This window comes from Canis lupus, chromosome Y (genome assembly GCF_048164855.1).
Source record: "Canis lupus baileyi chromosome Y, mCanLup2.hap1, whole genome shotgun sequence".
In the NCBI taxonomy this organism is placed as follows: domain Eukaryota; kingdom Metazoa; phylum Chordata; class Mammalia; order Carnivora; family Canidae; genus Canis; species Canis lupus.
The window spans coordinates 1855825-1873342 of NC_132877.1; the positions used below are offsets into that span (position 1 = coordinate 1855825).

The following is a 17518-nucleotide window of genomic DNA, read 5'->3' on the forward strand; positions in this document are numbered from 1 at the left end:
CTCATCAGAAGCAAAAATATGTTTACGACTCTATGTGGTGATAGATTCTGACTACGTTTATGGTGGTGATCGTTTTGCAATATACAGAGATATCCAATCATTATTGTACGTCCAAAACTAATATATCATGTCAATTATACCAATAGTAAACTAGAAGTTAAATTTAAAAAGAGACACTGCTGACTCTTGAACTAGATGAACCCAGAAAAGCTTGCCTTATGACCAAAGAAGCAGACCAGAGTCAAGTGTCTTAAAAGATACAAAGTTTTTATTAAACAAACCTGGAATGAATAGTATTATTACATAAATTAGGCAGCAGTAAAATTTTCCTAGGGTATATATATATACAAATCACAGTGATTTTCATTGTGCAAGAATTGAAAGAATTAGCAAGACTTTTTTTTTTTTTTTTTTTTTTTTCCACATGAGAAGCTGGGATGACCCCACAGGGCTCCCAGTGCTGGCTCGCCGGGGCGCACCGCACCTGCAAAGGCACTCCATCTCGCATCTGCGGCATCCCACGGCCACCCGGGGGCCCCCGACACGTGCACGGGTGACCCGGCCAGGCTGCCCGTAGCACAGCGCAAGGAAGAAGGAAGCTACGACCGCTCTGCAGAACTGAAAAACCATCTCAGAGGACGAGACGCCCTGAGTGTCAGAAGGCTTGAAATCCCATCTGCTAACACACACACACACACACACGCATAATGACTTTTCCTTTAAGTTAACAGTCGTGTCCACCAGGGAAGAGCCAACGAAAGCGTCACAGAATGCGTTACAACAGGACAATTGACAGGAAACCATTACAGCACGTTTGCCTTTGACTGTGTAGGACCTTCCCTTGGATGCAAGCCCATGGGGTCTGCAAAGCAAACTTGACAGGGAAACGTGACGCTTGGTGGTATCACCCCTCCTGCACTCCACCCCCATCAAGACACACGTGCACACACGCACACACACATCAAACTACCCAAATACATTATTGACACAACCGTTCATGTGCTTGTCTTCTCGGTTTTGGTAAATGGACATCGTCCACTGACGGTGAAGCAAAGACAAGGCCTTCTCATCTCCGTAACAAACAGGGACACGCGGCACAATACCCAGGACCCGCCCAACGCCGATAAAACCCATACTCTCGGTGGATGGACCTCCGGGAAAAAGAACTCAGGCATCATCACGTTCTAAATCTGCACCGCGGGAGCCGTCAGGGGCTTCTGAGAATGCACATCATTTGAGGATGTCAAATCAATTGGTTGGGGGAACAACAACAAAAAATCCAACCAAGTATTTTTCCTGCACTACAGTAACCAAGAAATGTCAGAACAAGAATGTCGATGTTGTCGTGGGATTGGACACAGACTGAAGCACTCCCCGGGGCGGGCAACCCTCAGTGCTTAGCGAGTGGGGGCTCTGGGGCCTTCAGTTTATGGCGTGGAGCCATAGTTTCACAGTTAAATTGGTCCAAGATCTAGAGGCAGCGTAGGTCATACACAGAAATGGCAAACGCATCCCACACATCCCATGTTCCCGCGACGGCCCAGCGGTACCAGCGATCCTGTCGTTGGTGACCAGGGAATGAGGCCTTGAGTGTAGAGCACAGAATGAAACAGAACGCTGTACCAGGTGCTCACGGACAGATGGGTGAGGGGGTGGTGGGAAGAGGATGTGAGCCGGGCACATCCATCGATCTCATTGCCGGGCTTTCTTGCGACGCATCGACAGGTCAACAGCAGAAATCGCGATGCGCGCATTGGCCCAGCAGATACGTTTCTGCCCGGCAGGACCCTCACGTGTGTTCTGCAAGAGCTGGAAGTCGCCCAACGCAAATGGAGGATATGCTGTACGGCCGGTGGTGATTTAATTTCCTTCTTAGCTCTGCAGACCGTGTGTCCAACCGGGTTAGTGACAATCCCCTTGGAAAAACAACACCCGCCCCAACACGCTTCTTCGCAAGACATGCGTTTCCTGAGGAATTTCTTTTTAATGGTACGTGTATTTGAGAAAAATATTGCCAACTCATAAAATTGCATAGAACAAAAGGAGTCTGTAGCTTTTCCCCGATGCGAATTTTGCGAATGTTTCCATGACGTTTCTTCTCGTGACTTCTGCGCACGGATGTTTGACCAGATACCTGAAAATTGAAGTGTCCCCACCCGAATAAAGTATTTCTCAATTATATATGGTGAGGGTCCCATGTGTTTGGGACTCATTTTGATTGAATCAGTCTTTGCATTACGTCACTCTGTGTAATTTAACAGTCCGGCCACGGGCAGTTAACACACGGCATGTGCCACTTTGAATATTGAAATGGCAAAGACTGAGTTTAACACCATCTGGTATTCTTGGAATCCCCTTTAATTTTTAATTTGTTTTGCATGGCGGATGGCTGATGACAATGTTTTTAAAGAACTGTGTGATCTGTGCATTCCAATGTTGGCGTTTTGTGTGTCTGTGTGTGTGCGTATCTGTCCAAAATTAAGGCAATGTATTTCATGCTTCCTTGAGGCTATTTTCATATCCTATATTAAATCCGGGACAGTGAGAATTAAACCTGAAAATATGCGTATGGGTCAATGTGTATCTATGTACAACGTTTTACCGTGTTCAAAAAGGTGTTTCATTTATTTTAATTTTTTGAAGCACGGGGCTCCAAGATAATAATAATTTACTTTTACAAGTCAGAGGACACGAGATCTTTGCTTTCCCTCATGGGTTTGTATCTCAGTGCATAGGTCACTTTGCTGACTTAGCCTTGAAAGAGCCAATGATCAGTTAAGAAACTTCATGGTGAACGTATAGCCGGTTCTGGCACCCGACTTAATGCAAACAGCATGGGCATTGCTCAGTACAGGCTAAAAAACACTGTTCTGTTGGAACATCCAGACAGCACGCCTTGTGAAAATAATTTTTCTTTGAATTATACATTATAAAGAGTTTATTTTACTAAATCTTGTCGTCACTCTGATCTTATTGGATTTGGATTTGAAGAGCAGCTCACGCATGAGAAAGGAGGAGATACCGAGTGGCTTCGATTTCAGGGTCTTGTAAAGCTTGGATGACTGCGTGTGTTCATCACCTCATCTTCCGGCACACAGAGCCCCGGCCTTCCAACTTGAGAGCAGTATCTGCTCAAAGCTGCTAAACGACTGGATGGCCATCGACATTTTGCTGCTTAAACCCACGTGTGACTCTCCCCCACGGCGGCTCTCTGCTTCCGTAGATGTGCTTGCAGAAGAGAGGTAGGAAAGCTCACACGGAAAGAAAAGGCCTTCCCAGGCCCAGCATTGGAAAACAACGTGTATGATGGTGAAGAATCCACGAGGTGACTCAAGAACGTGGGAGCTGGAGACACCTTGAGAGGGTCCACAGTCTTTCCTCTTCCTGCATCCAAGTGCACCAACATATCTCCCAGGGCATGCACATGCTGACTTTTCTGGACCCAGCATGGGAGAAGAAAGGGTATGCAAGGGGTCTTGGAGGTCTGTGTGGGTGTCCCTCTGCAGTTGTTGAAGGGCCTGGTGCCTACTAGAAAGTCATCGTTGACACCTACTACCAGGCACGTCACAGGTGTGAGCAGCTCTGTTTGTCCAGCTGAGTCACGGTGAGCAGAGGATGGGCAACCGCTTGAGATTCACACAGCAAAGTTCAGAATGAGGAAGAGAAGCACAAGACAGAAGCCAATGGATCATGGAAAGCACGGACCTCTAGTCCACGCGCCGTTTTCTGGGAAGACGCACATCTAGCAACACGCTCCCTGGAGCCCAGTCCACAACTACCTTTCATTAAGTCAATCCCAAGGGGAAAACACAGTGCAGGGTGCTCGTCGTGGTGTCTTCACGATCAAGTCCAGAGAGGAAAACATAGAATCCCAGCCCTGAGAAGTCTCTACAGGGCCACCCTACCTATGATAAGACCAGAGTGTGCAAACTAGTCAAACGCTCTCAAACTGAACATTTATGGGGACAGGAACAAGAGAGGCTAATTTTAACGACGCTGAGAGCTTACATCCTATAGCTCATTGGTGTCTTACTTTTTCCCACAGTGAAAGTTAGAAGAAAACCTTGGCATGAAGGTCATCCATGCCACTGAGGCAACATGGAAAGTCCTTTGTTAGCTTCTGCATTTTGTTTAAGCTAGAACTCAACTGGATTTTAAGAGGAAGCCACCCGTCCCCTACCCTCACAACGGAATATGAAATTTCTGGATATAATGCAGGAAATTTCTGAACCGCGTTCAATTCCTTGAAGAACGTTAATGGCTATTGGCTATTCTAAGACTCAAATTCGAATTGATAGGTCCTCCTCTTCCCCTTTTGGCTTCAAGACCTAAAGTCACTAGACATGAAGTACTAAAGACATGGGATGTGGACCACCCCACGATGTTTTCTCCACAAACTACAAAACGCACATAAGATGATAAAAAATACAACACGTCCTATCTGTTGCAGCTATTGTCGCCAAGAAACACAGATCTGGAAAGGGCAATTTGGAAAATAATCACAGGCTCTGCTGAGTATGAAGATTTACATCACGGCACAATTCCTGTGCACCAGTCATATGGTCTTTTTACACCCGCACACACACACGCACACGCACGCACACGCCACCTGTGGTTATAACTGAACGCGCTCCATTTAAACTTATAAAGTTAAGTCTATGAGGAAAACCAAGATATCACAGTAGGTTCATCACACTAAGAGATAAGATAAAATCTACAACGAAACAATTTTCCAAAATGTCCTACTGTGCAGTAGATTTCCAGTTGCTTAAAGATGCTTAATTTCCAGTTGCTTAAATAATGCCAGGTCCATGACTTTGTACGGATCTCCAGTCTCTTTATATACATCCTGACGTACAGAATTCGGAAATGTCTTTATCCCACGGACATGACCCTTCTTCAGGACTCGTGTGCAGCTCTTTGTCCCCGGCAGGCTTCAAGTCATCCTGTGTGCCACATGAAATAAGAGAAAGGACTTTGTTAGTTTTCAGAATGACAGGGTACGTTTTGTCATAATCATACTCATAACTCAAAAACGACTCAATAAAACACACACAGAAGAAGAAACTTTCCATTGAAATTCTTGCAAAGACCGACAAGCAGGAATTCCAAGGGAAGGGAGATGCTTAATAAAATAATTAAGCTGTGGGGCGCCTGGGTGGTGCACCGGGTTTAGCATCCGACTCTTGATTTCAGATCTCGGGATCGTTAGATTGAGCCCTACCTACATCGGGCTCCACGGTCAGTGAGGGGTGTCCTTGAGAGTCTTTCTCCTTCTCCCTCTGCCCTTCTCTCTCTAAATAAGTAAATAAATCTCTAATAAAAAAATTAAGCAGTATTTTAACGGTGGGTCTCAAATGTGATATGATGGCATCATGCATACGACTATCCCATGCTCATCTATGCTAAGAGAAGACATTAGATGGATTGCACAAGCAAAACCAGGTTCTGCTCGATGTGCTTTGCTGCAGACCCTTCCAGCTCGACAGAAAACATTCCATTATGAAGCCAAATAAAAGCCAAAGTGTGAGGTCTTTCCATGCCAGGTGTGCTAACAGCGTGCTCCAAGGGCTGAAGAGATGTGAGAATTCACTTTCCAAAGACAAGTGTCTTTCCCTCCTCGGCTCTGGAGGGCAGTGATGAAGCTGCACTTGTGTCTCATCACTGGGAGACATTTTTTGCTTCATGAAGGAATACCTTCCTGCACGGGCGGTTGCGCCTGGGCACTTGGTGCTGAAAACTCAGGGCTCTGTGTGTCGTCCCTCGACCCCACCACCGTGTACAAAACGCTGAGAACACATGAAAATGTTAACATGTCCAGCTGCTCGAGGATGAGACTGGGATCCAATGTTGTGGAATAAACAGATCAGGGAAATGATTTCTTGATTTCCCAAGGTTCGCCAAGGAGGTCATCGCAGTGTCCCCACTACTGGCCCAAGTACGTCCACAATGATTCCAGGTGCAAAAAAAAAATGCCGTTTGTGCATCCGTTCCCAAGGACATGCCCCACCTGGAGAAGTTATTCCTATGTGCAGAAATGAGCTTTAAGAAAGGTAGCTGGACCAGCTGGGGGCAGGATTCTCAACCGTGAATAGAAAACTATCCACTGAATACATGACAAAACCCATCGGACAGCAGCTCTGTGTTTCCCTAAGTCAACTAAACAGTGTGTCGTTTACAAAAAGGCCCCAGCCTCTGACTATCAATGATGAGTCTTCCACCAGAAAGCAATCCACGTCTTCCAATCATTGGAAGATGCCTGAATAAAAGTAATTCATAAAATATTATGGGCAAATCACTCAAAATTGAAGCAAGCGAACAGAACACACACACACACAAAAACAAAACCAAACTTAGAAACATCTTTTGTCTTTAAAACTCATGAACTGGACTTCACTAGCTTTGCAGAAATTGGAAAAGCTAAAAAGAGTCTTCATTTTAAGAGCACCTCAGGAGAACGATGATTATGTGTCGAAAAGACTAAAACCCATCGAGCAGATGTGTTCCTTTCTCATCCACACAGCCATCTCTTTCTCTTATTAATTTTTTTCTACTATGTTTTAACTTTTAGGCAGGTTTCCTCTCAGTATTGGCGTGGCAATACCAGCCCAGAGCGGGGTTCTGGTGGCACCATGCCTGCCTCCCCGCCAGGGTTCTATAGTGCTATCGTCTGCACACGGTATTGACCAATTATTCCTCCCACTCCTCATAAGTGCTGTTGGGGAGATAAACACAGGAAAAAGCAAGAAAAGTCACGGGTAGACATATCATCGGCAATATGCTCACGAGAAGGAAAACCTGATTTAGGTGGTATATGTAACCAAGCTCCTCATGGAATGGGAGTAACTGAAAGATCTTTACTACCCACATTGAAAAATCCTTCAAAGCCATACGTAGATGCCAGACACATAGAGTCATAGACTTTCAAAGGTTCAAAGAAATGAGAGACTCAAAAATCCATTGTTTTCAATGTCAAATCGAGCTTAGAAAATTCCATACAACGTGTTCCTGGGCAGCATGAGGCCAGAGGCAATGCTGTCTTGGCCGCACTGCCCACCGTGAGTAACACACTCCGGAGGGTTGAGGCTGCCGCCAAGAAGGCCTCCATCTTGCTCTGCCCCACTGCTCCTGTCCCAGTGGATGAGGAATGCACCACTCGGCCAACGCAACATCCCCTTGACATGGGGACACTCAACCTCCCTGATGCGTAATTATTTTTTTTAAATATTTTATTTATTTATGACAGATACAGAGAGAGAGAGAGAGAGAGAGGCAGAGACACAGGTAGAGGGAGAAGCAGGCTCCATGCACCGGGAGCCCAATGTGGGATTCGATCCCGGGTCTCCAGGATCACGCCCTGGGCCAAAGGCAGGCGCCAAACTGCTGCGCCACCCAGGGATCCCGATGTGTAATTATTGAAACAAAAGATATACCTTCCAGATGTGGGTCCTGCCCTCAGAAATTCTTGAAGACTTCCAAGTCTTTTGGAGACACTGGAGGGGCCGTGTTCCAGTCATTCTCGGGGTATGCTTCAAAGTTGGAGGTATCACCCTCGCCGCACAGCTTGGGCACGATGGGGGGCTGCGGGACCAGGGCAAGACACAAAGGCACAGTTAGGAAGCAATGTCGCTTCCAACGTTGCACACCTGGGTGGGACGTGCATCCCTTCATGTCTATGCCTTTACATAAAAGTGGAAATGATGGGGGGAGGCACAAAAAAACCAAAGCTGAATTCCCTTGGTTTATGAACGCAGAAAGCTTCGAATCAGAGACACTGCAAATAAAGTATCCGTCAACGGTGCAGGATGAGGAATGAAGGAACGAAGGATGGTGGCCAACACTTGCTTTTTTTTTTAAGACTTGAGACCCACCCAGATGACCTGTGAATGCAGATTCCCAGGCCTTCCCAGGTCTGAGTGATTCTGATGTAGCTAGTCCAGCGGCCAGGGTTTGGAAAATCCCAGAAACATGTCAAGAACAACGGGTGCCAGTTTCAGTATCACTGACACCAAGCCTCAATCCTGTATCAGTAATACGAGGTCACCGGCATTGACAAAGAGGTTGGCCAAAGTTTTCCATAGAGGGCCAGTCAGGAAATATTTTTGATTTTGCAGGCTGTCGAATTTCTGTGGGGACTACTCAGCTCTGCCTCGGTGGGGGGGGAAGCAGCCTCAGACGACATGTAAATGAATGGAGGTGGCCACGTGCTAATAAAACTTTATTTATAAAAATTAGCAAGAGGCTTTGGGAGGAAATAGAACAAGTGAGTAATTCTTGGTAATGCAGACCTCCTGATATAGATTTGGTTTTTAAACAATGAAAATGTATTATTTATTCAATTAAAAAAATAAATCATTTAATACAAAAAAAATATTTAAAAGTTAAAAGCAGCTTATTGAGACATTAGTGGTCCAGGCTGAACCCAAGATTCTGGGCTAGGGGCCCAGAAAGGCATTAGCATTTCTCAAGTCTTCCCACTGACTCTAAAAAGTGCAAGGTTGAGAATGTCACTATTGACGACTCCTGTCAAAAATAAATTTCAGTTCCAGGTCGCCTGGGTGACTTGGTCAAGCGGCCAACTCCTGATTTGGGCTCAGGTCACTATCTCAGGGTCATGAGTTCGAGGTTCAAAGCACATCCCTTGATTGGCTCCACATTCACTGAGGAGTCGGCTCGGGATTCTCCCTCTCTCTGCCTCTCACCCCACTCATGCGCACATACTCTTCCTCTAAAATAAATAAATAAACACATCTTTTAAAATATATTTATATTTACATAGTCCGTTCAAAGAACGGTGATCTAGAAAGCATTCTCCATCTAATCCACCACCATCACTGCACGATATCCGTAACTGCTGGGTGAACACCTAATCTTTGTTATGCCATCTATCATTCCCCATTAGAAGTTGGTGGGATGGGACTTTTCCCGGTCATACTTCCAGCGAGGGACAGAGCCAAGACTAAAAAAGAAAAATCTGATGGAAAAATCTTAACTGGTTACCTCTAGATGTTTCTGTAGCACTAAGATTTCCTCTAAAAAGGGATCTTGGCTTATTGACGATTTGAGATGATCAGTTGTATTCCCCAAATTAATTATGTACCAGCCATAAATAAATGAGTCACAGAGTCAGGCTCTGCCCCTCGCTGAAGACAGGTAAAGGATGCTGAGTCACCCGTCGCCCGCGAACGTATGTTGTACCTTCAGTTTCCTTTGTGGGACCGCCTCCCAATCCACAGTTCGGAACCACCGGTGTCGCTTCACGTCATCTGCTCCATTCTTCAAAAGAAACAGGCATCATCAGGAGACAGAATTTTCACGGGACAGCAAAGAAAATATTCCAGGTAATCTCTACCTTGCTTAGTATAGCACCAAAAAAAAAAAAGAAGAAGAAGAAAAAGAAAAAAGAAAAAAGGGCTATGTTTTGATTAATTAATTATCCCTAGGCCGTGAGCTAGGGGGAGATGTATAAGTGAAGGAAATGAAGCTGTTTGTGTTCAGTTTGCTTTCATTCATAGTAGAAACAAATCTGGTCATTACTACCGTGAACTGCACATAAGGGTAAGACTACGGCTCAGGCTCTTGAGATAAAACGGGACAGACACATGGTCATTTCTGCATCTGCCAACTATCTTCATGTGGACCGTTTTCTTTGATATTTAGAGTTCTCATCATATAGACACGGAAACCGAGGTTCACTAAATGATATAATTGGCTCAGGGCTGCGAAGCTAGTCAGTCACATGAGTAGGACTCAAATCCACGATGTGCAACTTTAGAGATCGTAACAGCTACCCAGCAGTACCTTCCAGTTACTTTATCAGTGTATTCGCGTCACAGTGACGATGTGTTAGGGTCTGTCTGCTTCATTCTCAAGTGTGACGCCAACCGCCAACTTGCAGGGGGCATCATGGTCTCTGAAAACCCTTCCCAAGTGTTCAGCCTCCGACTCTACCCTTCTTCCCCGTTTTTATGGCCCTTGCAGTGACTTTTTTAATCGATTAAATGTTGGGAGTTTTTAAGATAGAAACACATGAATTCTGTGACACAGGAAGAAGCCAATGGATCTGAATGTAACATTAAGTTTGCGAAATATCTCCTGGAACCTGTGAAGAACTTATTTGGAAATAGGGTGTTTGCAAATGTAAGTGAAGGGTCTGCGATGAGCTTGTCCTGGACGAGGGCGGCCCTACATCCAACGACAGGGGTCCTTGTAAGACGCAGAAGAGGAGCCGCAGACATGGAGGAGTCACATGAGGATGGAGGCAGAGATGGGAAGGATGTGGCCACCAGCCCAGGGACGCCTGGGGCCCCAGACGCTGGAAGAGGCAGGCGGGACCCGCCCTGGAGCCCCTGCCCTGGACCTCAGGGGTCCTGCCCAACTTGGATCTCAGACTCTGGTCCTTTGTTATAGCAGCTACAAAACACGCATATGAGCTATCACACCGTTTATGCAACCATCCTTAAATATATTCCCGTCCACATGAGAAGTCTGTGAAAATCATACATGACGTACACATTCTCAAATGATTCATTCACACACAAACGTGCACACCCATGTTTACGGCACTATTCACAACAACCCAAGTGTCCATCAACAGATGGATGGGTAAGCACGACGGGCACCACCCATGGAGTAGGACACTGCCATGAAAAGGAACGAAGCTCTGACACCTGCTACCACGTGGACGGACCCTGAAAACGTGATGCTCAGTATGAGGAGCCACACATAAAACGTTTCCTTAAAAAAAATAAATAAATAAATAAAAAAGTTGCCTTATGGTGTAATTCATTTACGTGAAAGCCCAGAAGAGGAATTCCACAGAGACAGAAAGTAGATTAGCGGTTGCTCAGGGCAGGAGGGACGGAAGGATCGGGTAACAATACCTAAGGCTATGGGATTTCTTTTTGACATGAAGGAAATGTTGTTTAACATGGACTGTGGGGATGCTTGCACAACTCTGCAAACGTATTAAAGCCGTTGGACTGCACCCTTTCAATGGGGAGGGTTGTACGGTATGTGGTTTATTTGTAGGTCAATAATGTGATTTGAAAAATCGAAATAAATAAGCAAAATACTGACGTCTTTCAGATCATCGGTGAGTTGTGTAATCGTTTGGAGAGAAGAGGGGATGACCAGTTGGATAGACCCAGTTGGATTTCGCCTACCCAGACCCCCAGATTGGAAATTTGGCCCATAATTAAACTCGATCACCGTGACTTTGTTTCTATAAATAGGAATGTATGGTGCCAGGTAATGAGTGTGTCTAGCGGGCGATACACATGGAAACTAACACTGACCTTCATGTTTCCGAGGCGCCTGGTTCTGTCAACAACAAGCAATTTCCTAATGAGGTCTCTGTTTGGAGGAAGGAGACAAGAAGAAGACGCGTCTTGATAAGGACCCAAGCAAACACAGCATGTCAACAGCAATAAAATCCGCCCAGCACGTTATGCATTTGGAGAGAGGATCGATTTTTCACTTTGCCTCAGCATTTTCCAGCAATGGTTTCTTCACCAATACTGGTGTCTAAATAATTTACACAAAGCTGGGCTGGCTACACAGAGGGACAGAGCGAAGGGGGAAAGGTGCATTAAATCTTTGGGCAGAAAATGAGCCTTTCAATAGAACACGCGGGAAAATGATGTGCCCGCCCCGAGCATGGCGACATTTCACTTAAAATATACCTATGAGGCTGTCCCCAAAGGGAAGACATCTGCTTTTTTTTTTTTTTTTTTTAATTTTTATTTATTTATGATAGTCACACAGAGAGAGAGAGGCACAGAGACACAGGCAGAGGGAGAAGCAGGCTCCATGCACCGGGAGCCCGACGTGGGATTCGATCCCGGGTCTCCAGGATCGCGCCCTGGGCCAAAGGCAGGCGCCAAACCGCTGCGCCACCCAGGGATCCCTTTTCTTTTTTTTTTAATTATTTATTTATGATAGTCACAGAGAGAGAGAGAGAGAGAGAGGCAGAGACATAGGCAGAGGGAGAAGCAGGCTCCATGCAGGGAGCCCGATGTGGGATTCGATCCCGGGTCTCCAGGATCGCGCCCTGGGCCAAAGGCAGGCGCCAAACCGCTGCGCCACCCAGGGATCCCAGACATCTGCTTTTAACAAAGTAAATGGCCATGCTTTGCCCTAAAGGTCTACTTATTTATGGGATCCTGGCTGTTCGCTACTTGCTCTCCCACAGCATACAAACTTCTGTGAGTCCCCTGAACTCTGCGGTTCCACTCAATTCTTCCTCCTAAATAGCAGGCCGTGTCGGAATACAGGCCAATTAGGATCAGGCCAGGCCTATTAGGATTTGACGTTTAAGATGAGCGTCAAGACTTTCAGAAGACAGGCTACTTGTAAGAATAAAAGGTAAGGAAATAAAAAGTGTGTGTGTGTGTGTGTGTGTGTGTGTTTGTGCATTTGCACATAATCTACTGGATACATTATGTATCATAATATCTAGACACTTCAAATAGAAACTGAAATCCCTCAGACCAATTGAAAGACCCATGGCCCAGCCTCAAAAAGACCCATGACACGACTTCTCATAATTCAGATATACCATGTGCCCCGGGGTCAGGTGCACATGCCCAGACTCACCCCACGGCACAGGCATGGGCTGTGAAGGCAGGAAGGCTGAGATCCCAAGGCCCGTGGTGATAGATGCGAAGGTCCAGGGTCCCAAGACCCTTGGGTGCCTCATGTCTAGACTGTGAATCACCAAGCAGCACTCTCCTCAAACAATCCCAAATTAATGCATTTTTTTCCTCCTTCTCTTTCCCTACTATTTGCACTCCTGCTGGCCATGTCAGGGCATACACTTAAAGCTGTCCATACTGGGGTTGTAAATAAATGAAGTTTTACTTAAAATATAAAATCACAGTCTTACAAGACGTTATGGTTCTGAAAACAAAGGTAATGGGACGAAAGGGGCCGTCCCATATGGCAAAGCCACGTAGGAACTCTGGAAGTGTGTGAACTCTGGGCGTGCCTGGAATCCTGGGATGGGCTCCGTGTCCGCTGGCGATCCCCCGGTTCGCGGAGCCTGAAATTCTACATCGTGTTCACCGCCCTGCCTGGCTTGTCTCCGGCCGCTCCGAGACACGGAGAAACACTGGTTAGGTATTTGTTCTACCGCGATGGCAACAAGCCCTAAAGCTTTTCTGTCCTTTCAACTGTTTAGTGTTGAATAATTTAGCGTTATAAATAATCTCAGAGTCAATGGAAAGAGACATGTGCCTGGGCAGGAAGGTGACACAGTCAGACGCCAAGCTCGTGTGAGCCAACAACAGGGGCCGGTGAGAAACGGAGTCACAGTTCTACCGTCGTGGCGCCCAACGGCAACGGTCTGGATATGCGAGACTCATCAGGGTCCTGCTTCTCAGCCAACTCATGGAGACCTCCCGATTGTGTGAAGCAGTCAAGTTTTCTCAACCACCATCTGTAGTCAGCAATGCACCCAAGGATCCCAGCTCACGTTACCCGGAGCAAGCGCAGCAACAGCAACATCTAAGCCACACGTGTGTACTGTGGCCTGGATCCCACCAGGGTGCGTCCATACCAAGGGAGTACAGGTCTACGCCCCCCTACCTGCCCCAAGATTAATCCAGAATTTCAGGGCTCAATGGTAACCGCCAGCTGGCAGATCCGCCAATGGAAATAGGTAGATTTTAATCCAAGCAAACCACTGGGAAATTGTTGGCATATACACGAGTAAATGTTTAAAAAGTCCACATGACATCATGTCACTCAACTCTAATTGGATTTGGACCCCAGGGGGAGAAATGCTCTATAATATTTTTCACTTCTTTCTAGAGAAAATAAGCTTTGGACTGCTTCATGTCCCTTTGCACCTCGCCGTCTTGCCATTCACCGGACAAGTGCCCTCCCTTCCGGATGCTTCTTTTTTTTTTTTTTTTTTTTTTTTTTTTTTTTTTTCGGATGCTTCTTTTTAAATGGAATCTCCTTCCCTTGCTCGTCTTCTAAAACTTGCCTAGTGTGTCAAACAACACAATTTTGGCCCAAGCAACCCCGAGAGACACTGCCTTCTCCTTGGACGGTGAGCCTCTGGGTGGAGCAAAACGGCCTCTGCCACAAGGAAAAGCAACCAGATGCAGCCAGTGGTCCCAGCAGCTGACCCAGTGTCATGAAATAAGTTTTCTCTGGACTCGCCTCCTACAGGTGGCTTTAAAACATAGCAAAGGGGGCACCTGGGTGGCTCAGTGGTTGAGCATCTGCGTTTGGCTCAGATCGTGATCCTGAGGTCTTGGGATCGAGTCCCGCATCAGGCTCCCCACAGGGATCCTGCTTCTCCCTCTGCCTGTGTCTCTGCCTCTCTGTGTCTCTCTTGAATAAGCTATTTAAAAAAAAAAATAAGTAAATAAAAATAAAAAATAGCAAAAAGAGAGAAAAGTTTCGTTGTTGAGTGAACAAAATGACCCCACTTGGGATCAGCAGGGCTTGATACACCCAGCACGTCACCTGGGAAGTGCACTGAAAGAACGAGAAACCATGGAGCAAAAAAAAAAAAAAAATGTCTACCAGGTGACCAGATGGACGAAGATAACTAGACCGCCAAAAGCATTCTTAAATTTTGAAAACTTTAGGTTTTCTCCCCACTGTTACCACAAATGTAATGAACTGCATACCCTACGCTAACATTGAAACCATCGAGAAGTTCTCATAGCAGGTGTTCATCAGTCCCCATGTCAGCATGAAAAGGGAATTTAAGAATTTAAGAATGAAAATAATTTAAGACGGAGGAAAAAGATAGACCTGCTAAAGCCATCAACCCTCCTGCCAAATGCAAAACTAGCGAGAGGGGGCGGGGAGGAGGGGATGTGGAGCGGGACGGACCCTTTTCATCAAATAGCCAAACGGCTCTCTTACTATATATGATTAACAGATGCCTCGATTGGCTAATTGTAAATGTCATTTCTCTCAAAAGGCATAAAATCTGGCCAAGAGTCACGAAAACGTTAAGTCTCATTACCGTAGAATAACGACAACCTCTTCCCTTTCTGTGGAAAGATGATGGCCCAAAAGACGAGAGGCACAGCGCGGTCAGAAGGTGATCTACCGTCCCGCTCGGCGGACGCCTGCCCTGTGATGTCTGGTCTGTGATTTTAAAAATAAACACCCCCCCCCCTCCGCCCCGGGTGAGGAGGGAAATGGTTTACTTACTTCACACTGAAATCCAAATGTCTGGGGAAATCTATTTTGCCTGCAAGAATTTTTTGGTAAATGCCAAATGGGTTGTCATCAAAAAACGGAGGAAACCTGTAAGAAAAATAAATATCTATTTTTAGTGGAGAGTAAGCATGGAAAAATCTCTGCCTCGCAGCGAGTACTATTTCCGCTCCAAGCGGGCAAGGCATTCAAAACCTCACCCCCTTCAGACCACGAATAAAGTTCTTTATATTCTTTTTTTTTTTTTTTACATTCTTTATATTCTTCATCCGTACGGCAGAATGGAGTACCTAGCAGGTGCTTAGGAAATGTGAGCAGATCAAACGGAAGAGGACGGGTAACACTGTGCCCTATTTTTCTTTTATTTTTTGGTTCAAGTAGACTACACCTCTATAGCCGCCAGCCTCTGAATCTCCATTCACATAGGTCGCATTAGGGAGCTGGGTGAGGGCAAGGCTGCTTCCTAAATTCTACCTTTTAGGCCACAAAGATCCAGCAAACTGCAGCCGGCACCCTGGTTTCGTAAATAAAGCTTTATTGGAAACGTGGCTGTGCTCATTCACTTACGTATCGTCATCTACGGCAGAGTTATCATAAATAAAGATCGCAGTCCTGGCACAGAAACCAACAGACGTACCTTCTCTACTATCTTGAAACACAAGAAAAAAAATCTGAAATACACTGAATAAGAAATATACTCAAAACTGCAAAGAGCAAAAAAAAAAAAAAAAAAGAAAAAGAAAAGAAAAGAAAAAAGAAGAAGAAGAAGAAGAAAATATAGAAGTAAATCAATAAATATATGCCAGGGACCTACCTATGTGCCCTGAGGCACACATTGTACTTTTGATATTTGCTTGGAGTGATGAGGGCAAAGAATCGCAACTCAAAAGGAATGCTTTGGAAGTAGAACTGAAATAAGCCCTGGAAATAGGTTATAAAATGGAGTTTTCGTGGGGCACCTGGGTGGCTTAGTCGGTTAAGTGTCCGACTCTCGGTATTAGCTCAGGTCACGATCTCAGGGTCGTGAGATCTCGCCCCAAGTCGGGCTCCACGCTCAGCACAGTCTGCTCGATATTCTCTCTCTCTTCTTGTGCTCTAATCATATAAAATCTTTAAAAAAACCCCAAAACATAGAGTTTTCATATGACATCTTGATGGAAGATGGCAACTTTCAATAGGCAAAAAAAAAAAAAAAAAAAAATTCCGGTTGATTTCAAATCAATTTCCAAATAAATAAATAAATAAACAAATAACGAGAATATGGGGAGTGCAATGGTGGTCTTCAAAAAGATATATCTATGTTCTCACCCTGACAGTCTATGAACATCAGCCTCTTTGGAGAAAGAGTCTTTGCAGACGTAACTAAGTGAAAGATCCTGGGATGAGCTCATCCTGGAATAGGACGGCCCTACAGCCAACGATAGGGGTGCTTGTAAGAGACCAAAGAGGAGATGCAGACGCAGAGGAGGAGCCACATGAGGACGGAGGCGGAGACGGAGGGATGCGGCCACCAGCCCTGGGGACGCCTGGGGCCCTAGACGCTGGAAGAGGAGCTCAGATGTCTGGTCTCCAGAGCTGGGACAGGATGGATTCCTATTGTGAGCCACCGTGTTTTTAGCCATTTGTCCTGCCAGCTACTGGTATATGCAGTCTACACACACCGTACAAAGAAGTAAATGTGAAGTACGCCATGTGTGATAAAGGCGCGCCACAACCTTCTTCTCGCGTGACATTTCAGCTCCTCAGGGACACACTTGGGTGTGAGCACAGGCTCGGTGCTGAGAAGGCCGCAGCCGGATCTCTGAGCCACTGCATATTCAGGTTCCGTAACTACAACTTACTTTGGCCACTGGTGCTTGTAGAGCTACGAGCTACCGCGTCCTGAGAACCTGCCCAGGCCAGGCTGGAGAGGGAAGGTCTCTATGGACACAGAGACTCATCCGGTCCTCGCTGACCAGCTACACCTTCACGTTCATAGCTCCCGAGTCAACCGTCCCTGGTGGACCAGACGCCCTTTCCAACAATGGCTGGGGGAGTCGGGACTCCTTTCTCGGGTAGCGGCTCCGTCTGAGGACGCCCGGCTGTGTGATCTCACTGGGGAAATGGGCACGTTCACAAACGGCACGTTAAACACCAGGAGGGAGTGTGTCATCCATCCCTACCAACATTTACGGACAATTATTAAACAAAGTGTTCTCAGGAAGCAGGCGTTACAGGACTGTATCATGGGGAAGGTATGTGAGCGGTAGTTTAACGAGCGGAAAAAAATGTAATAAATGAGCAGTACCAAACCTTGCCCGAAGGAAGGAACGGAGGGAACGGGGATCTGAGA

At 46.0% G+C, this 17518-nt stretch overlaps 1 protein-coding gene across 2 annotated transcripts in view; it reads right to left on the reverse strand.

Moving 5' to 3' along the window:
* Nucleotides 1–250: 250 nt before the first annotated feature.
* The window catches only part of LOC140629121 (cAMP-dependent protein kinase catalytic subunit PRKX), a 74248-nt gene continuing 56980 nt past the window's right edge, over nucleotides 251–17518 (reverse strand). For both annotated transcript variants that reach the window (XM_072818601.1, XM_072818602.1), the window contains 5 exons: nucleotides 15181–15276; nucleotides 11298–11355; nucleotides 9199–9276; nucleotides 7434–7581; nucleotides 251–4946 (listed from right to left, as the gene is read on the reverse strand). In XM_072818601.1, coding sequence (XP_072674702.1) covers nucleotides 7456–7581; nucleotides 9199–9276; nucleotides 11298–11355; nucleotides 15181–15276 — 358 coding nt within the window. In that variant the 3' untranslated portion in view covers nucleotides 251–4946; nucleotides 7434–7455. The remainder of the gene's footprint in view (nucleotides 4947–7433; nucleotides 7582–9198; nucleotides 9277–11297; nucleotides 11356–15180; nucleotides 15277–17518) is intronic.